The sequence below is a fragment of the Hypanus sabinus genome, chromosome 8, assembly GCF_030144855.1.
Source record: "Hypanus sabinus isolate sHypSab1 chromosome 8, sHypSab1.hap1, whole genome shotgun sequence".
Taxonomy (NCBI): Eukaryota; Metazoa; Chordata; class Chondrichthyes; order Myliobatiformes; family Dasyatidae; genus Hypanus; species Hypanus sabinus.
In genome coordinates this window covers 139,360,295-139,382,105 of record NC_082713.1, presented here as the reverse complement: position 1 = coordinate 139,382,105, position 21,811 = coordinate 139,360,295, and the positions used below count along the sequence as shown (strand labels likewise).

Below are 21,811 nucleotides of genomic sequence, written 5' to 3'. Positions count from 1 at the left end.
CATTTCTGATTACACAGCAGAACCACAAATTTTCCCAATACTGTGACTTTAGAGATGGTCAGTCTTGAATGTGACATGCAAAGTCAAAGCACTCTGAAGAGGCTACTGTCAGAAAGAGACCTAACCTTAGAACAGGCATTGACCATTGCAATATTGTTAGAGACTGCAACGAAGAATGTGAAATCCACAAAATGTCCCTGAATTATGCAGAAATCCAAAAATATTATCAATGTGGCAAATCCTCCCAAGATGCAAATGACTGTTGGTTCAAAGAAAAAGTTTGAAGGAAGTGTCACAGACCAGGTCACAGAGAGTATGCAAGGCAGACAAAAAGCAAATCCAAGTGGAAAGTTTCAAACACAAAACTAAATAACCGCATAAAGTGACCAAATGAGAAAAGACTATGTGACAGTAAACTAGCGTAAACCCAAAAGACTGAATCTTTAGTATAGTGAAGTTAGTTATGGACCATTATTGTGAAAGCGTGTTTATTTGAAATATGGTTTATGAAAGGGAAATTGAATGTTTCTTATATATACAGTTTTATGTTGCATTAATCTAAAGAGGGAGGAAGTGTAATGTATGGATTTATTTCTTTCAGTGTAATGACTCCCTTTAGCACCACGCATTGATCTGCTGTCTGTGCATGCACACTGTTTTTGGTCTCTCTCACTGCAACGTGAATACACCAGTTAAAGCCATCTCCCGGGTGCTTTCCATCTACCTAATTGACATGTAGTTGCAAATACACAAAGAATTGGCAACAAGTACGAACCTGAATGTCAGAGAACATCACCAACAATTATACGATGATAAGAGAGGCAGCAAGAAGAAAGTTAAACAATATCGGGAAAGCCATCACAGATGCTAACAAAGGGATGCATGACTAACTGCATAATTGGTATGTAGTTGCAAAGGCACAACAGTTATGCCTTGGGGTGAAAAGGCATAATCCAGGATGCAAATGACTAGTTGTGTATCTGGCATTTTTCCAACTTGCAGTACGGTTGGCTTTCGAGGAGAGACTGAAGGGCTGAACGAACATGACAGACATGGTCCTGGAGGTCCTTTGTGAAAATGAGGATTTAGTTCAGGTAGACCAACACATAGCAGTGTAGCACATCTCAAAGGATCTGGAAAATGGCTGGACTTTTGGAATATCCAGAAGGCATCACTAGGTATTCATAGTGGCCATGGGTGCTATGAATGCCATCTTCCACTCAGTCCTTGGGTGGATGTGCATCAAGTTGTATGCACTCTGTAGATCCAGCTTAGTGAAGATCTAAGCTTTGTGGAGTGTTTCAAATGTACTATCCATCAAGGGGAGACGGTAGTGGTTCCTAAAGTTGATTTTATTGAGTCCACGGTAGTCAAAGACCCCATCTTTCATTTTGAAAAAGAAGAATCCTGCTCTGGCTGGGGACTGGGACGGTCAAATGAAGCTATGCTGTAGCACTTCAGCAAAGTAGTTATTCATGGCTTGGGTCTCAGGAGGAAAGAAGGGGAACAGACGTCCTCGGGGAGGGGTGGTACCCAGGAAGGGGTCGATTGTGCAGTCGCGTGGTATGTGAGGCAGCAGAGTGCTGAATTTGCTCTTACTGAAGGCAATGGCAACATTATGCTATTTCTGTGGGCTTCCTACATCTCCACGCATTTACAGGGTGAAGTCAACTTAAGTAGCAGGTAGGTCCCCAACCCAGCAGTGAACTGGATGACCTGGCAAAGTGAAGGTAATTAGTAGAGAGTCAGAGGTAACCCAAAATGAGAGGAATGTTGAGTGAGTCAGTCAGGAGGAATTGGATGGACCCGCAGTGCTCTCCTGTGTTCATGTACATGGGCTTTTTATGTTTATGTACCCCAAGGGATGTCTGAAAATGGCTGTGACGAAGGGCTGGGGGAAGCTGACAAGATAGAAAGCCCTTCCCTTTCCCTGTGCACTGGGCATTTGATGCGTTGCTTGACTGGCTCTGCAGTAGGTGCACAAGTTGTTTCTCTACCATGTTTCGTGCCCTTGGGGCATTGCGAGAGCTCTCTCTAGCTGCCTGTTCTGGAGGCTTTGCTGAGGAGAGTCCCGCAGCCCGAAATGATTCTAGGAATGCAACTGGGGACCTGGCTGATCAGCTGGAAGGCACTTGTCAATACAGAGGGTCAGAGTGACAAACCTTTCGAGGTTGGTGGGCTTCTCCCAGGTAGACAGCTCATCTTACACACATTGAGGGGCCCGGATGGTAATAGGCCAGCAGCGTTTCCACAGCCCAGCTGCAATCCGCCACCAGCATCCCGAGTTCAATGTCTAATCCACCTGCGAGTCTTGATCCAGGTGTAAGATCCGATCCGCTGCCTCCATTCCACTTCTTGTTTGGCCGAAAACTTGGCACATCTCAGCATTTCATTGCAAATGGTGGCTTTATTGTCCCAGGTGGCATTTATCCAGTTCAGAATTCGCCCAGTCAATGACGAAGGCAATCTTATCTCAATCCGTAGAATAGAGAGATGGCTGGAGCTCAGTTGTTTGTCCAGACTGTTGGGTGCAGTTTTTCATTGATTCTATTAGGATTTACTGAGTATGCCCACAAAGAATCAAATCTCAGGTTGTATATGGTGACATATGTACTTCCTTAATAAATTTACTTTAAACTTTCAACTTTGTAGAACTTTAGCAATGATCTTTCTAGAATCTCAAGATTCTGCAATGGTTCCACTCTTTAAGAAAGAAGGCTTGAAGAAAGGAAACTACAGGCCAGTTAGCCTGACCTCAGTGGCTGGGAAGCTGTTGGAGTCTATTATTAAGGATGAGGCTTCAGGATACTAAATAAAACAAGCCAAAGTCAGCATAGTTTTCTAAAGAGGGAATCTTGCCTGACAAATCTGTTGGAATTCTTTAGGGAAATAACAGGCAGGATAGACAAAGTGGAATCATTGATTGTTGTTTACTCAAATTTTCAGAAGGCCTTGGAAAAAGTGCCACACAAGAGGCTGCTTAACAAGATAAGGGATCATGGCGTGGATACTAGCATGGATAGAAGATTTGCTGACTGGCTGGAGGTAGGGAGGGGGAAAAAAGTGGATTAGTGGTGTTGATCAGGATTGGGACATTTTTTTACATATATGTCAATATTCTGGATGACAGAATTGATCTTTGCTGGCAAAGTTTGTGGACCATATGAAGACAGGTGGGGGGGGGCAGGCAGTGTTGAGGAAGCAGGAAGTCTGCAGAAGGACTTAGATTGGGAGAATGGGCAAAGAATGGCAGATGGAATATGGTGTAGGGAAGTGTATGGTTACTCACTTTGGTAGAAGGAATAAAGGCAACAGCTATTTTCTAAATGGGGAGAAAATTCATACAGGTTCAAAGGCACTTAAGAGTCCTTGTGCAGGTTGCTCTAAAGGTTAACTTGCAGGTTCAATTGATGCTAAGGAAGGCAAATGCAATGGTAGTATTCGTTTTGAGTTGACTAGAATATAAAAGCAAGGATGAAATGCCAAGGCTTTATAAGGCACTGGTCAGACTACAGTTGGAGTATTCTGAGCAGTTTTCGGCCACTTATCTAAGAAAAGGTAAGCTGGCATTGGAGAGGGCCCAGAAGATGTTCACGAGAATGATTCTTAGAAATGAAAGTTTTCATGTATGAGGAATCTTTGATGGCTCTGGGCCTGTACTCGCTGGAGTTTAGAATGTTGGGGGTTGGATCTCAGAAACCTATTGAATATTGAAACGCCTAGATAGGGTGAATATGGAGAGGATATCTCCTCTAGTGAGAGTCTAGAACCAGAGGGTATAGGTTCAGAATCGAGGGATGTCCATTTAGAACAGAGATGAGAAGGAAGTTCTTTAGCTGGAGGGTGTAGAATTCATTGCCACAGATGGCTGTCATGGAGTACATTTAAAGCAGAAGTTGATAGGTTCTTGAATAGTCAGGGTGTCAAAGCTTATGCAGAGAAAGCAGGAGAATGGTTTGAGATGGATAATATACTGCATCAACCATGATGGGATAGTAGGGAAGACTTAATAGGCCAAATGGCCTATTTCTGCTCCTATGTCTTATGGTATTATGGTCTTATAAAGTATTACCACAATTAAATTCACAATTAATAAAGTGCATTTACATCACAAGTTAAAAAGTAAATGAGTTAACCTACTGGTACATTATAAGTGGTGAGACCTGGGTGGTAGCAGGGATTTTGGTAGTCTCATGGCCTGGGGGAAGAAGCCATTTCCCATCCTAACAGTCCTTCTCCTAATGCTACAGTACCTTCTGCCTGATGGTAGTGTTAGTTTTATATTTAAGTAATCTTGTATATACAGGTTGGTGAAGAATTCTAGTTTATTTAAATATTTCATTAGGAGTTATATGTATAAATACATGAATTGCAAATGTCATCACACTACCATGTGATATGTGTATGCCTCGCTTACAGTAAACAAAGTTAGTCCCGCATTTCCAGACTTCCATATCTTCCTTTGAATTAGTTTAATGTTTTGAAGTTACAAAACATAACACTGGTGATGAAGTAATTTTAAGATGAATCCGAGATGGCTACCAAAGCGCTCAAGCGCAGCAAGATGTTCAAGTTAAAAACAAAAATCAGTGACAATCAAGTTACAAAAAAGCAGAGCAGCACGTTTTTCTTTTAAAAAGTCAGAAAATGGAAGAGTTCACGGGATCATCAAGAATGAGTACCAGGTGATAGTAATCATAAAGGAGCAGAAATAGCTGGCTACATCAGAAAGATTGGTGCATTTAATTACACAAAAGATAACTGGAATATGCATACTGAGCTAATTCAACAGCATTTGAAGCAAACAAAATAGCCAATGAGAATGTTTATGATGGTTCTCAGTCATCCAGGTGATTGCAAAGACCAACAGACAGAGGCAAGGAGCAAAGCAGACAGAAAAAACATTATCCCATATCCCAGAAGGATTTTCAACAAGTCGCTTTTTATTGTCATTTCGACCATAACTGCTGGTACAGTACACAGTAAAAACGATTCAATGTTTTTCAGGACCATGGTGCTACATGAAACAGTACAAAAACTACACTGAACAATGTGAAAACACAGAAAAGCACTACACCAGACTACAGACCTACCCAGGACTGCATAAAGTGCACAAAATAGTGCAGGCATTACAATAAATAAGCAAGACAATAGGCACAGTAGAGGACAGTAAGTTGGTGTCAGTCCAGTCTCTGGGTATTGAGGAGTTTGATGGCTTGGCAGAAGAAACTGTTACATAGTCTGGTCGTGACAGCCTGAATGCTTCGGTGCCTTTTCCCAGATGGCAGGAGGGAGAAGAGTTTGTATGAGGGGTGCGTGGGGTCCTCCATAATGTTGTTTGCTTTGCAGATGCAGCGTGTAGTGTAAATGTCTGTAATGGCAGGAAGAGAGACCCCGATGATCTTCTTAGCTGACCTCACTATCTGCTGCAGGGTCTTGTGATCCGAGATGGTGCAATTTCCGAACCAGGCAGTGATGCAGCTGCTCAGGATGCTCTCAATGTAACCCCTGTAGAATGTAATGAGGATGGGGGTAAGAGATGGACTTTCCTCAGCCTTCGCAGAAAGTAGAGACACTGCTGGGCTTTCTTCGCTATGGAGCTGGTGTTGAGGGACCAGGTGAGATTCTCTGCCAGGTGAACACTGAGAAATTTGGTGCTCTTAATGATCTCTACTGAAGAGCCATCGATGTTCAGTGGGGAGTGGTTGCTCCATGCCCTCCTGAAGTCAACAACTATCTCTTTTGTTTTGTCCACATTCAGAGACAAGTTGTTGACTCTGCACCTCCTCTCTGTAAGCTGACTCATTGTTCTTGCTGATGAGACCCACCACAGTCACATCTTCAGCAAACTTTGTGGTTCACACTGTTGCAGCACAGTCGTGGGTCAGCAGAGTGAACAGCGGTGGACTGAGCACACAGCCCTGGGGGACCCTGTGGTCAGTGTGATGGTGGTGGAGATGCTACTTCCAATCCAATCACCAAATCCCTGTGTTTTTCAAACCGACACTCAGACAGAAACTCGTCCACCCTGTGGATCCTACACCTAAACATAAACAGAGCAATATTGTATATGCTATCTGATCCAATGAGAACTCCACAGATCTGTATATCAGTTAGACAAAACAACCACTTCACAAACAATGGCCCAACACAGGAGGATGAACACCTCAGGTCAAGACTCGGCTGTGTATCTACCCAGTTCTGGTTGCCTCACTATAGGAAGGATGTGGAAGCATTGGAAAGGGTACAGAGGAGATTTACCAGGATGCTGCCTGGTTTAGAGAGTATGCATTATGATCAGAGATTAAGGGAGCTAGGGCTTTACTCTTTGGAGAGAAGGAGGATGAGAGGAGACTGATAGAGGTGTACAAGATATTAAGAGGGATAGATAGAGTGGACAGCCAGCACCTCTTCCCCAGGGCACCACTGCTCAATACAAGAGAACATGGCTTTAAGGTAAGGGGTGGGAAGTTCAAGGGGGATATTAGAAGAAGGTTTTTCACTCAGAGTGGTTGGTGCATGGAATGCACTGCCTGAGTCAGTGGTGGAGGCAGATACACTAGTGAAGTTTAAGAGACTACTAGACAGGTATATGGAGGAATTTAAGTTTGGGGGGTATATGGGAGGCAGGGTTTGAGGGTCAGCACAACATTGTGGGCTGAAGGGCCTATAATGTGCTGTACTTTTCTATGTTTACCCCCAAAAGGACAAGGGACTCACCATTGATAATAACAATGCGCACATTTTGGACAGGGAGGACAGGTGCTTTGAATGAGGGGTTAAAGAAGCCATCTTTGTCAACTGGAACACCCATCCCTGAACTGAGGGGGTGGGGTAAAACACCAATTATCAGCTACTTACAAAGCAGTCCCAATATTTCTACCCTGGTGTCTCCATATCTGTTCACAGTTCTATTCATGCAAAGATAAGACTAATGACCATCTCATTACTTCTACAACTTAACAACCCTCATGTGATTGCTATACCTTTAAACAACTCAGTTTATAAACCAGAAAACTACCCACAATGGATTAGAACTGAAGGAGCCTCTCAGATGAGTGGTGAAGCACCTTATAGACAACACACTTACAGTTGTCTTGATTTACTACTGCTTGATAGCCAATGAGAAATGAGTACCAATTTTGCTGAATTCATTGGGTTTAAAAGCACACAGTTTGCTTCAGTGCTTAAGTACTCCAACCACAACAGCAGAAATGAGCTTTGCTGAATTGTCAAAGTGATGACAGAATATTTAGAACTGAAGCCATTGTTGACTGAAGAACACTTTAGGTTTCATATACAATTGAAAAGAAGGGGAGTCCATTTTAGTGTAAGTGCTGAATTGAAGATATAATCTGAACATTGTCAGTTTGGTAATGGATTTAATGATACACTAAGAAAAAGATCGTTTAGTTTGTGGAATCTTACAAGAAAGCATTCACAAACGGCTCCTGGCTGAAGCACAGCTTACATTTAAAAGAGCAGTTGAAATCGCTGTTTCAATGGAAACACAATTGAGTTGCAGTCAGGAATGAAAGTGTGCGCGAACAAAACTACAGAACAGACACCAGCCTGGCCAAACAAACTGTGATACCATTGTGGCAAGTGGCATTGTGTTAAGGGGAGGGGGTAAAGGGTTGATAATTTTTTTTCTTTCTTTCTGTAATCATTTGAAAACTCAATAAAAAAAAATTAAAAGATGTTGTGGATGAGGAAACCAAGAGGAGAGATCAGACCATAAAGGGAGCAATAGAATGAATAGCAAGAGAATACTCCAGTGATATAAATGCACCTTCCCAAGATCAAGATGCACAAAGTAGAAGAAAAAGGAAGCAGAAGAAAGGAGTCCAGAGCTGTCAGAACCACTTCCTGCGGTCTCAGAGCCGATGTCGACGACCTCCACAGATGAGGTCCCAGAACTGAGATTGCTTTCACAGCCACAAGTCTCACCTGGCAAATGGAGTGATTCCCCTTATCAGAAAAGACAAGTGTAAGAAATCCTCATTAGTGAGTAAATCTTTAGGCCTGAATGGGACAATGTAAAACTTGCCATGCTGTGGATGTCTGTGTATAGTACTTGTATTATATACTGTGTATAAAGTTGAGATGCATTCTCTATTGAGTTGGAGTTTGTAACTAAGCAGGGAGAAATGTTGTGTATTTAATATCACAGTAATATTTGAATAATTTTGTACACACACACCTATAAAAAAGTATTCACCACTCTTGGAAATGTTGATATTTTATTGTTTTATAACATTCAATCACAGTGGATTTAATTTGGCTTTTTTGACACTGATCAACAGAAAAAGACTCTTGTGTCAAAGTGAAAACAGATCTCTACTAAATGATCTAAATTAATTTACAGGTATAAAGTAATTGACAGTAACTATTCACCCCCTTCAAGTATTTAGTTAGATGCACCTTTGCCAGCAATTACAACCTTGAGTCTGAGGAAAAATTCTTTTTCTGTCAGTATCAAATAAAGCCAAATTAAATCCACTGATTCACTGATGTAAAACAATAAAACATGAAAACTTCCAAGGGAGGTGAGTACTTTTTATATTTTTATAGGCACTATAAGCATTTGTGTTCATTTAAATAATTCATTACAAGTTACTGTACATGTACAAATATGTGAACTGCATATATCATTACCCCACCACATAATGCACACCTCATTTAAAGAAGTTAGACTTGCATTCCTGGACTCCCATATCTTCCGTTGAATCAGTTTAATATTTTGAAGTTACAAAACAGAGCTTGGGTAACAGCTGAGAGATATAGAGTTATGTAGTTAATATGCAAACCACTCCGACACTGTTGTTCCTTTGGTTTTATCTGAGGAAACGCTGCAGATCCTGTTTGTTAATGAGAAAACTGTGATCAGAGTTGAGCCAAACCAACCTGCTTAGTGATAAAGTTGGCAGATGCAATGGAATATGAACAATTGTTTGAGACTGGAGGTCTGCAGGAGGAATGGGATATGAACATGACCCCTTGGATCTTCAATGGTTATGGCAATATTGGCTACCAGTTTTGTGGACTCTTCTTTACCTATGATTGACTGGGCCATATCCAGTACTCTTTGTAGGATTTTTCATTCAAGAGCATTGGTATTTCCACACCAGGATGTGATGCACCCAATCAATATATTCTCTACCATTCATCTATAGAAGTTTGTCTAGGTTTTAGATGACATGCTGAACCTTCATGAACTTCTAAAAGTAGAGGCACCGCTGTGCTTTCTTTGGAATGGCACTTGCATGCTGGACCCAGAGCAGATTCTCTGAAATGATAACACCGAAGAATCTAAAGTTGCTACCCTCTCACCTCTGATCTCTTGATGAAGACCAACTCATGAATCTCTGGTTTCCTCCTCCTGAAGTCAATAATCATCTCCTTTGTTTTGCTGACATTGAGTGTGAGGTTGTCATGGTACGACTTAGCCAGGTTTTCAATTCATCACCACCTCTGACTTGACCAACAACAGTGATGTTGTCAGCAAACCTTAATATATGACATCAGAGCTGTGCTTAGCCTCAGAGTCCTAAGTAAAACAGAGCAGGGTGCAAAGCACACAGCCTTGTGGTGCACTTGTGCTGTTTGGAAATTGAGGAGGAGGTATTGTTGCTGGACTGACTGGGGTCTGCAAGTGAGGAAATTGAGGATCCATTTGCACAAGGAGGTACTGAAGCCTAGTTCTTGATGCTTGCTGAGTAATTTTGAGGGAGGATAGTGTTGAATGCTGAGCTATAGTCAAAGAACATCCTATATAAGTGCTACTGGGTGATAGTCATTGAGGCAGTTTACCATGTTCTTCTAAGGCACCGGTATCATTGAAGCCTACTTGAAGCAAAAGGGTACCTCAGACTGCCAAAGCCAGATGTTGAAGGTATCAGTGAATACCTTGTAGGTATTGAAGGTATACAGTGAATCAGTGCAGTTGTTCAGCACAGGTCTTTTGCACTCAGCCAAGTTTCCCAGACTTGGCAGAATGCTTTCCAGTGGGTTCACACTGCTGAAGGACATTGCCTCAGAGAATGAAATCACAGGACCACTGGGGGTTGTGGGAGTTTGTGAAGATGCCTCCATGTTTTGATGGTCCAGTGAGTATAAAAGGCATTGAAATCCTCCAGCAGTGAAGCTTTGCTGTCACCTGTGGCGCTTGGATTCTCTTTGTAGGTGGTGATAGAATTCAAGCCCTGCCACAACTGTCAAACATCCTTCAGTGATTCTAGTTTGGTCTGAAATTGCCCATTCCCATGTGAGATGGCTTTCCAGAGAAAGCACCTGGACCTTGTGTATTTAACTTGATAGCCAGACCTGAATGCCACTGATCTGGCCTTCAGCAGACCGCGGACCCCATAGCTCATCCATGGCTTCTGGTTTTTGAAGACTGAATTACAACTTTGTATTTTGTGGGCACCTTCTCATCTACAACTGTTTTTTAAAAAAAATAAAGTCCCTGACAACCATGGAGTATTCATTCAAATCCTCTGATGACGACCCAGTCTACCGATTCAGAGCAATGCCATTGCTGCTCATCTGCCTTCTGCGATTATCTCTTTGCTGTTCTTATTTCTAGAACCTTGTTCTTTAACCTCTGCCTGTATGCTGGTAGGAGGAATGACAGCTACGTGATCAAACTTCCCGTAATGCAGTCTGGGCAAGGAGCAATAGGCATTCCTTACTGTAGAATAACAGTGGTTGTGTGCGTTAGGACCCCTTGTGCTGTAGGTGATATGCTGATAATAACTGGGCAGGGATTTCCTCAGACAAACCGGATTGAAGTCACCAGCAATGATTTGAAAGGCATTGGTGTGGACTGTTTCTTGTTTGCAGATGGTGGCACTCAATACCTCGAGTGCTTACTTAACATTGGACTTTGGCGGTTTGTCATAGAGAAGTACAACACAGAAATAGCCCCTTTGGCCTATCTAGTCCATACCAAATCCACTTAAACTGCCTACTTCCATTGACCTGCACAGAGCCCATAGACCTCCATCTCTCTACTATCCATATCTCTATCCCAAAGTCTTAAACATTGAAACTGAACACACATGCACCACTTGTGCTGGCAGCTTATTCCACACTCTCATGACCCTCTCACATTTCCCTTAAACTTCTCACCTTTCACACTTAACCCTTGACCTCTGGTTTAGTCCCACCCAACTTCATTGGAAAATAACACACAAAATGCTGGTGGAACACAGCAGGCCAGGCAGCATGAGGAAGGGTTTTGGCCTGAAACGGCGACAGTGCTTCTCCCTATAGATGCTGCCTAGCCTGCTGTGTTCCACCAGCATTTTGTGTGTGTGTGTTGTTTGAATTTCCATCATCTACAGATTTCCTCGTGTTTGCTCATTGGAAAATTGCCTGCTTTCATTTACCCTATTTATACCCCTCAATTTTGTACACCTCTATCAAGTCTCCTCTCAATCTTCTACGTTCTCAAGGACAGTCCTAATCTATTCAATCTTTCCTTTAACTTTAACTCAGAATCTTTAACTCAGGTACTCCAGCCCTGGCAACATCCTCAAATTTTCTCTGTACTCTTCCAACCTTGTTTATGTCTTTCCTGTAGGTAGTGACCAAAACTGCCTTCATCCACTTTCCTGGTAACTTCCTTGAAAAACTCTAAGATTAGTTAGACAAGACCTCCATACACAAAGCCATGCTGGCCGTCCTTAATCAGTCCGTGTATGCCCCAATACTTGTATATCCAGTTCCTTAGAATACTTTGCACAACTCATGTCAGACTCAACAGCCAATAATTTCCCGGTTTCTGTTTAAAGTCTTTTTTAAATGGAATAACACTGGCTATCCTCCAATCCCCTAATCCTCTGGTACCTCCCCTGTCACCAGGGATGAGTTAAATATCTCTGATAGGGCCCCGGCAATGTTTGCACTTGCCTCCTGTAGGGTCCAAGGAAACACCTCGTCAGGCCCTGGGGATTTATCCACCCTGATTTGCCTCAGGATAGCAAACACCTCCTCCTCTAATTTGTGTAGGGTCCATGAAGTCGATGCTGCTTTGTCTCATTTCTATAGATTGTGTCTATCTCCCGAATAAATACAGATGGAAAGAATGAATTTAATATCTCTTCATCTGTTTTGGCCTCACACATAGATTAGCATTCTGGTCTTCCAGAGGACCATTGCTTTTAACATATCTGTAGAACCCCTTAGGGTTCTCCTTCACCTCATCAGCTAGAGCACCTTCATACCTTCTTTCAGCCTCCCTGATTCTTTCTTAAGTTCTCTCTTGCACTTCTTGTACTCCATAAGCACCTCATTTGTTCCTGCTTACCTATACTTGTTATACACCTTCCCCCCCATTAACCAGGGCCTCAATATTTCTTGAAAGCTAAGGTTCTCTACACTTGTTATCTTTACCTTTAATTCCGACAGTCACATATAAGCTTTGTGCTCTCAAAATTTCATTTTTGAAGGCCTCCCACTTCCCAAGTACACTTTTGCCAGAAACCATCCTGTCCCAATCCACACTTGCCAGATCATTTCTGATACCATCAAAATTGGCCTTACTCCAATTTAGAATCTCAACCTACAGACCAGACCTGTCTTTTTGCATATTTACTTTGAAACTAATGGCATTGTGGTCACTGGATGCAAAGTGTTCCCCGTCCCCTGCCCTAGTTCATTCTCCAATAGACCCAGTATGGCACGCTCTCTCATTTCTCTCATTGGGACTTTTACACATTGATGAAAGAAACTTTCCTGAACACATTTGACAAATTCTGTCCGATCCAGTCCTCTTACAGTATGAGATTCCCTGTCAATGTGGAAAGTTAAATTCACCTACTAAAAACAATCTTGTGTTTCTTGGAACACTCTTCACAAATTTGTTGTTCTAAATCCCTAGGACTGTAGGATGGTCTGTAGTGTAGTCTGATTAACACGGTCATACCTTTCTTATTTCTGAGTTCCACCTATAATGTCTCACTATCTGAGTTCTCCAGTCTGTCATGACAGAGCACTGCTGTGACATTTTCCTTGACTGGTAATGCCCTTCCTCCTCTAACCCCTCCTGCTCTGTCATGTCTATAACAACAGAATATTGAGCTGTCAGTCCTGACCCTCCTGCAACAGAGTCTCACTAATGGCTAAAATGTCATAATTCCACATGTGGATCCATGCCCTGAGCTCATCTGCCTTTCCTCCGATATTTCTTGCATTAAAATGTACACTAGCTGCACTAGGCTCAACCTTTTGATTCCTGACTTTGTCCAAGGTCTTACCAAGATCTGCATCGACAACCTCACCACTAACTGTTCTGGCACTCTGGTTCACATTTCCCTGTAATTCTAATTTAAGCCCCACTCTGCAGCATTAACAAACCTTCCCGCTTGGATATTTGTTCCCCTCCAGTTCAGATGCAAACCGTCTCTTCTGTACAGATCCTACCTGTCTTGTACTGGAAAAGTAAGGTCAGTTTATGTAGTTTGACACTTGTCAAGTAGTGATGATGTCATCAGTCTGGGACAGAAGAATACATAACGTGAGGGAGAATGGAAGTGAGAATGAGAAATAAAGACAAATTCAGAGCATGAAGCGTTGAGTCTTGATAAACGCACTAAGTACCGAGATAGATTGCAAATACACAATAGTGGCAACGAGGATACAGACTTTGAAAGTAAGTTTAAGGTTAGTTGATGAGAATGGAGAAATCCAGGATCCAACACTTCCAATGGATTATAGTGGATGATAACCAACAGATAACACAAAACAAAGACAGAGAGCACTACTTTTGCCCCTTGCAGGACCAGATGTGCAGGGTATAATCTCAACACTACCAAACATGGGGCAAGTCACAGACTACACGGCAGTGTTGGACATGCTGAATGCTGACTTTGTTCCCCAGGTCAACACTACGTTTGCCCGGCAGCATTTTCATCAGCTTGCCCATAAATAAGGTGAGATGGTTCAACAGTTCTCTACTTGCCTTCGTTAGGCAGCAAAAAAACTACAATTTTCAAATGGATACAGACAACCAAATCAGGGATGCCATAGTGGGAAAATGTAACTCAGTCTACGTGTGGAGAAAACTACTGGAGAATATGCAGAATCTAATGCTTACCCGCAAACTGAAGTAGTGACACAGTGTGAAAAATTGTCAGCCATGTCACTCCAATGGAGCCCGCCAGAGACTGTGTGCCTTGTTTCACACCATGAGGACGTAGACAGAGGGGAAAAGAAAGTCTACTAATACAAATGAAAGGGAATACTACAGATGTGGAAACACAAATCTGTGCATGCTAGTAGATTCAGGAGTCAGAAGTAATTTACTGGGTGAAGTATGTGGGAAAAACATAAGTCAGAGAAGATAAAGTGCCATTTATATATTCCTAAACAGAAGAGAAGGTTGTACCCATATTCAGCTAGCACATCACTGGAGGGTGAGGGAGAGTTTGAAAGTGAAATATGCATTGGAAACAGAACAGACCAGGCAGAGTTCATAGTGATAAAAATCAATGGTAAACCACTCCCAGGCAGAGAAACAGCTACTCAACTGGGTGTGTTAAAGATTGGAGAAAATATGTCAGGAGTGATAGACGTTAAAGAGACATTTAAGCTGCAGTACTTGAAAATGTTTGAAGGAGGTAGAAAAGCAGATCAGTCTGTACATTGAATCAAAGGTAAAGCCTGTGGCCCAGCCACTTCGACGCAGAACTTACAACTTAAGGGATGCTGTTGAGCAAAAAATTTAACAACTAATGCAACTGGACATTTTTGAGAAATTTGAAGGCCCAAATCCTTAGGTTAACATTGTGAGGGAGAGATATCCCATTCCAATTGTAGATGAGATACTACAGGGTATGAACAGAGCTGTGGTATTTAGCTGGAATTGAAATGGGGCTATCACCAGCTAGAACTAACTCCAGAATCTAGAGAGATAACCACATTTGCTGTGCATAATGAGGCGTTTAGGTATAAGAGACTGACATTTGGTGTTTCATTAGCCAGTGAGCAGTACCAGCATGACAGAGCAGATGCTTTAGCTGGAATTAAAGGCGTTTTGAACATCTCAGATGATGTGATTGCACATGCATCTTACCAAAAACTACATGAGAGGGAGACTGCATGTTGTCTTAAAGAGATTTGCAGAGTGTGGACGGACACTGAACCCAGAGAAATGTCAGCTCAGCATGGACAGACTGGTTTTCATGGGAACCCTCTTGTCACAGAGAGGCGTTAGACCAACTGAGGAGAGAGCGTGAGCAGTAATGGAGACTCGTGAACCACAAGACACCACAGAAGTGAGGAGTTTCCCAGGTCTTGCTGGCTACAGCAGCAGATTCATACCACAGTTTGCAGCTTTGTCAGAACCACTGAGACGATCAGCCACGAAGGACACCCGGTTCAAGTTTGGCGATTAGAAAAGAGCATCCAAAGCCCTAAAAGAGGAGCTGGTAAGAGCAGGTACAGTGGCCTATTTTGATAAAATTGCGGTAACTGAAGTAATAGTAGATGCAGCCCAGTCAGACTGGGGGCAGTACTCATACAGAAACAAAATGAAGAAATTTTACCTGTCTGCTTTGTGAGCCGTAGTCCCACAGACTGAACAAAAATACTCAGAGCCAGAATTAGCACTCATATGGACCTGTGAAAGACTTCATCCTTATTTGTATGGGAGAAAATTTGACCTCATCACAGATCACAAACACTTGGAGATGATTTACAGCCCAAAGTCTAAACCATGTGCATGCATTGAGTGGTGGGTCTTGAGACTGCAACCATATGACTACAGAGTCGTACACATGCCAGGAAAACAGAACATTGCAGACCTACTGTCGAGGCTACTGGTAGAGACTGCTCAAAAAGAGAGACAAAAATGATTCAGAGGAATCTGTCAGATTCAGAGCTGTGAGCGCTACGCCTGAAGCCCTGACAACACGAGAGGTGGAGAGACCCTCAGCCACAGATCTAGAGCTGCAGGAGGTGCATAAAGCCATCATGAATAGACACTGAGAACTGCAAGGCAAATGAGCTGTGTGTAGTGGGTCATCTTATCCTCAGAGGGGCATGGATTGTGTTACCTACACACATGGGCACTTGCCCTAGCTCATGACGGACACTTGGAAACCGTTGGTACAAAGCAGCATCTCAGGACCAAGGTTTGGTGGCTTGGTATGGATAAAGCAGCTGAGGTATACCGCAAAACTTGTCACAGCTGTCAAACATCTAGATCCGACCCTCCAGAACCACTAAAACTGACACATTACTGGTTAGGTTGAGATTATGCAGGCAGTGGGCGAATCAGCCCTCTTGTGCTTTTTGATCTCGTCGCTTGAGATTCAGTTTCACGCAACCCTGCCACTTTGAACTGGCCCAAGCCTTCATTAACCAGGTCCAACACTTGCCTTTGTTGAATCTTGCCCCTCCTGACATAGGACATCAGGTTGGTGGGGGTTTTGGAAGGGTTAATTGGGCTGTGCTTCGGGTTTGTGGGGCTGAAGCCAGGGTTAATCAGGAAGTGCCTAGGGTTTGTGGGGGTGTGTGCCCCTTTTGGACTTTAGGATTAGGTTTGAGTGTTGGGCTTGTGGATGTATATGAGTGGCTGGAAGAGGCAAGGCTGCAGAGTTTTGTGTGGGGATGTATGAGGTGCTACGGTGGATAGGCTCATGTGGTGAAGCCAGGTTAATCTGGCCCATGCCTTTCATTATTGTGGTACGACACCACTTGGTTCAACGAACCGGGTGTGCACTGGGACACATTGTTAGTAATGCATCCTCAGATCTTCAGGTGTTTCGGGCCTTTCATCATTACTCGGATCGTCAAGGGTGAGGGGAAGTTACCAGACATCAAGGAGGTACACGCAGCAGAACTGGAAGTATGAGATCAGGACACAGAACAAAAAGGAAAGTACAAACTGTATGCAGATGATCACAGAGGAGCACGAATCTACTGTAAAAGTCTGGGACACTGCGATTACCCGGCACGGAAAAGTGGTCAAATTCGCCACACTTTTCAATACAACACCACACCAGGTGGTGAGGAAAACAGTAATTCAAATAATAGTTGAGTCTCCAACTGGAGTGCAGTATGCAAGCAACACCACACATGTAAAAAAAAGTTCAACACAAAAGAGACTTGACAAACAGGAGGAATTTCAAGGACTTTACAATGAGATACGAGGACAAGAGGACAACATGGACAATTACGGACACGCTTAGGTTCACAGTGAACAAAAAAAGCAAACATTGAACCAAAAAAAGACATTGAAAGCAAAGAGAAACCAATATAGAGACCTCGAAAGGTTAGAAAACAACTTCTGAAGTTTAACAATTTTGTATTGAAGTAGAGCTTTAAGTTGTGGGTTTTGAAACAATGGAAATGGTTGCAAGTTGAAAATGAAGTTTTTATTTCCAGTTATCATTAAGTTGAAAGAGAAAATGAGTTGGTTATAGTCGTGCATATCAGAAAATATGTTGAATTGCAATGGTTAAACCTACGAGTTGAATGTATTCAAAAACATTGAACTTCATTTCTCAGGAAAGGAGGGATGTCATGTATTGAAATGGCAAGGTCAGTAATGTAATTTGACACATCTCAGGTATGGTGATAATTCATCAGTCTGGGACAGGACAACATGTGATGTGAGCACATGGAAGTGAGAATGAGAAATGAAGACACGATCAGAGCATGAAGTGTCAAGCCATGATAAATGCACTATCTAATTAAGTATTGAGATAGATTACAAACACACAACACCACCTTCCCTGGAAGAGAGTCCAATGATCCAAAAATCTTATGCCCTCCTCCCTACATCAACTCCTTAGCCACATATTAAACTGTATATTCTTCCTAGTTCTGTCCTCTCTAGCACTTGGCACAGGTAACAATCCAGAGATCACAACCCTAGAGTCTTGCCCTTTCACTTAGCACCGATATCCCTGAACTCCCTTTGCAGAACCTCGCCACTCATCCTACCCATGTCATTGGTACCGACATGGCCCACGGCCTCTCGCTGTTCATCCTCCCACTTGAGAAGGCCAAGGACTCAATCTGAGATGCCCCAGACCCTGGCATTGGGAGGCAACATACCATCCTGGAATCTCGTTCTCACCCACAGAACCTCCTGTCCATTCCCCATAACTAACGAATCCCCTGTCACCACAGTGCACCTCCCCAACCCACCTCACATTCTCTTCTAAGTCACAGAGCCATACTCAGTGCCAGAGATCCGACCGCTGTGACTTTCCTCTGTTAGGTCATCCCCCAGCAGTATCCAAAGTGCATTTCACTACCTGTTGTTGAGCGGAATGGCCACAGGGGTACTCTACACTGTCACCCAGTTTCCTGTGTCCTGCACCTTGGGTGTAACTACCTCCCTATGTCTTATGTATCATCCCTTCAGCCTCCCGAATGATCCGGAGTTCATCCAGTTCCAGCTCCAACTCCTTAATGCAGATTGTTAGAAGCTGCAGCTGAAAGTCTCCCTGTATTCCCATATCCCGTAAGAGGAGCATTCAGCTATCCTGCCCGGCATCTCTACTGTCCTAACTGTACAGATATAAAGGGAGGGCGAAAACTGAATCTAGAACTTCTCTTTTTTGCCCTCTCTGACCGAGGCCCCTCTTCGCTGAAGCCACCAAGAACTAAAGCCTCGCCACTCCAACTACAGCCGCTGTGCTTGCCCCCGCCTTCTTTTAATTTGCTCTCGCTAATGAATCCTAAACGCCGATTAGTCGCTGGTCGGAGTTTAAATCCGCTGCAGCCTTTTTTTCTACTCGCTCAGTGGGCCCGAGTGAAATCCCCTCCTCTCAAACTTCTGATGTCCGGATTGATCAGAGGTCAGCGGTAAACAGCGTCAGGACCATGGAGGAGAATTCCCGAGGGAAGTTGAACAGTCGGCACTTAATCATGATCACATAACTTCAGTCATTTAACTACTGTATACATACAGTGGTTCCAGATGAATAAACTCCAAGGCCAAGCTCCAAATCATAAATAACTCATTCTTTAAGGAAAATAGAAATGAGCTCCAACGTCACTGAATAAACGACCACTACCAACTTGCAGCCGTTGTACAAACACAGCCCTCCACAGAAAAAAATCCTGGAAAATCTGAAGCGACAAGCCAGAGCCTGCAACCATGAGGAAAATGGTCAAGGCAAATCTAGTGCAAAATTCATAAACGAACAGGCAGCTACGATCCCCACCCATATATGTACCACGTAGAACCACGGACTACCTCCGGCGGACATCTCAAAGCATTGATAGTAACCGGTAGTGACCACCAGTGGTGGCTACAAAATTCCCCAAATGTACACTCAACCAACACCCGCATCTTCAAGTCTAACTCAATCGACTGTGAAGGGCAGGCCAAGCTGTCCATACGCCTATCACCAGCCTCGCAAAGCACAACTGTTTTGACCTCCATCCTGGGCAGAGGAAACAACTCAACGATGTTCTCAAAAACTCCTTGAAAAACTAATTTTTTTTTGTCGGCAAGATTTTAAGTCCGCAGTTTTCCTTACTTGTAGTTTATGGCAATCCTGTCTACAGTAACAATTAACTTTTGAGGACTATTTAAAAAAATAAAGACATAGTATAACAGCCGAACGCAACTCAAAGAAGCAGGGAGCTGACAGCGCTGAAGAATTGTCGCATGCAAGAGGAAAGGCGGATCTTGGGTGACGGGCGCTCTGTGATTAAACACTGGAACATATCTCCAAGAGCGGGGGCGATATGAACGCACCAACTCAAAGGCACAAACAAAATTCCCTTCTTTCGCTCTCTGCAGCCTCCAGCCAAGTGTCTTACCCGTTTCAACAAACGTCTTCTGAATGGGGAGCGTGGTGGTCTTTTTTCTTATCGCAATTCTCCTGAAATCTTGCTGCATGGTGACCTGTTGCATCAACGATGAGAGAGAAAAAACGCAAAATCCAACGAAACGAACTTTAAAAAGTTGCGATCGTAATAAAGCCAAACTCTGCAAATAGTTCACATTGCACTAACACCCACACGGCGCCTGCAAGCGGTAACGGCATTAGCGCCCGCAGTGGGAGTTTGCGAAATGGCTCTAACGCCCCATCAATCACTGCAGTTACCCCTCCCTTTTACACAGGTAACCCCGCCCTGTCACTCAGGTGATTACGCTCCCGTTTCCATAGAAACCTGTCCCTGTCACCAAAGTAACTCTCCCCACTCACCAGTTTAATCCAGCGTTGAGACCGGCTCCAAATGGTTTACAGCCAATCCGTTGGCTAACCGAATTCCCTGGATTATCATGTTTATATTTTCATGCTTTATGGAAGTTTAAACTGTTACGTCCGTAGCCCCCTCCTTTGTGAGAATCGCAAGATCACTGTTGGTTTGGATCAAGGAACCCAGGAAATGGGAAAAGGGACGTGTAGGCTGGCTCGTTTCCCCGGTGATGTAAAGCTACGGGACATGGCCATTGTCTCCTGGAAACCAATTTGTGGATTGAGCTACTATACTACATGAATGCCCTCAGGGAAAGTGGGCTGGTTGAGGGAGAGAGTGCACACCCCCAACCTGATTGACATCTACGACCCTGCGAGTCAGGATAAAAGAGGGTCTGTAGGAACAGTCCCTCAGACGCACCAGAAGAAACGTTAAGCGACCACATAACAGCAGGAAGTCATCGGAAGGAGGCCACGTGCGTTCAGTTCCGTGGGTGGAACCACGGAAAACAGCTTGTAGCTAACAACGGGGGAATCCGCTCCCCTGACTCAACGGATTGGTATCATAAAAGACCCGGGCAAGTTTAAACCGCATCGCTCTTAAACCCAACAACGCTGCAGCTTGAATGAACTGATAGTGACTGTTATCTTTCCATCGGACAATACATTATCCCCTAGACAACAATAGAGCTATTTCCTATTGATTATTATTATACCCGCACTTTAGATTTAGTATTGACGACGTACATTATCTGTATGTTTGCATTAATCTTATTTTTGTGCCCTTTATCAATAAATACTTTTAAAAATAGTACCAGCAGACTTCAATGGACCTCTCTATCTTTGCTGGTAAGTGATCCAGTTAAGGGATTTCGTAACAAAGTAAACATATTTTATGAATAAATGAAAATAGCTGGTAGTCTTAATGAAAAAACTGCACTTGCAGATAAATAAGAATTATTTCCTTGCTTTTATCCAAGGAGGGAGTTTTAAAGTAGTTGCAAACTGTATTCATTTACTTTACAGATGTGTGGGTCCCTTTCTTCAGTAATCAATCGAGGTAATCAGGCCTCTTCACCCTGTCTGCTACAAAAGGCAGGATCTCCCGCAGCCCTTTCTGACTCCTCTGTCCATGACCTCCTCTACTGCAACCCATGAGGCTAAACTTAAGTTGAAGGAGCAACATGTCACATTCCATCTGGTCACCCTCCATCCTGATGGCATGAACATTGATCTAAACAACATCTAGTAACGAATCACCCTACTCCCATTCCCTATTCTGATTTACCTCTCACCTGCTCATCACCCATCATCTCCCTCTAGTTCTTCTCCTTCCCTTTCTTCCATGGTCCACTGTCCCCTCTTATTAGATTCCATCTTCATCAGCCCTTTACCTCATCCACCTATCCCTTCCCAGCTTCTTACTTAATCCTCCTTTTGTCATAAGGTGGGCATTGGGAACAGACCCAAGAGCAAGACACAGACACTGAAGTCTACGGAGAGGACTAGGTGTATCAAGAAAGCAAGGGAAGTGGGGAAGAAACAACACTGGACAAGACACTAGCCCTGGACAAGACCAGGACTCAAGGTTTAGGCTACGACTTGGACACAGACACAGACTGGAACCTCTTCGGAGC

At 43.3% G+C, this 21,811-nt stretch overlaps 1 protein-coding gene across 2 annotated transcripts in view; it reads right to left on the bottom strand.

Annotated features, from left to right (window-relative positions):
- The window catches only part of LOC132398482 (FYVE, RhoGEF and PH domain-containing protein 4-like), a 260,428-nt gene extending 240,305 nt beyond the window's left edge, over positions 1–20,123 (bottom strand). The window contains exon 1 of one of the 2 annotated variants that reach the window (XM_059977999.1): positions 19,792–20,123. In XM_059977999.1, the coding sequence (XP_059833982.1) occupies positions 19,792–19,885 (94 nt within the window). In that variant the 5' untranslated portion in view covers positions 19,886–20,123. The remainder of the gene's footprint in view (positions 1–19,791) is intronic. The other variant, XM_059978002.1, reaches the window with a different exon arrangement.
- Between the last annotated feature and the right edge of the window lie 1,688 nt (positions 20,124–21,811).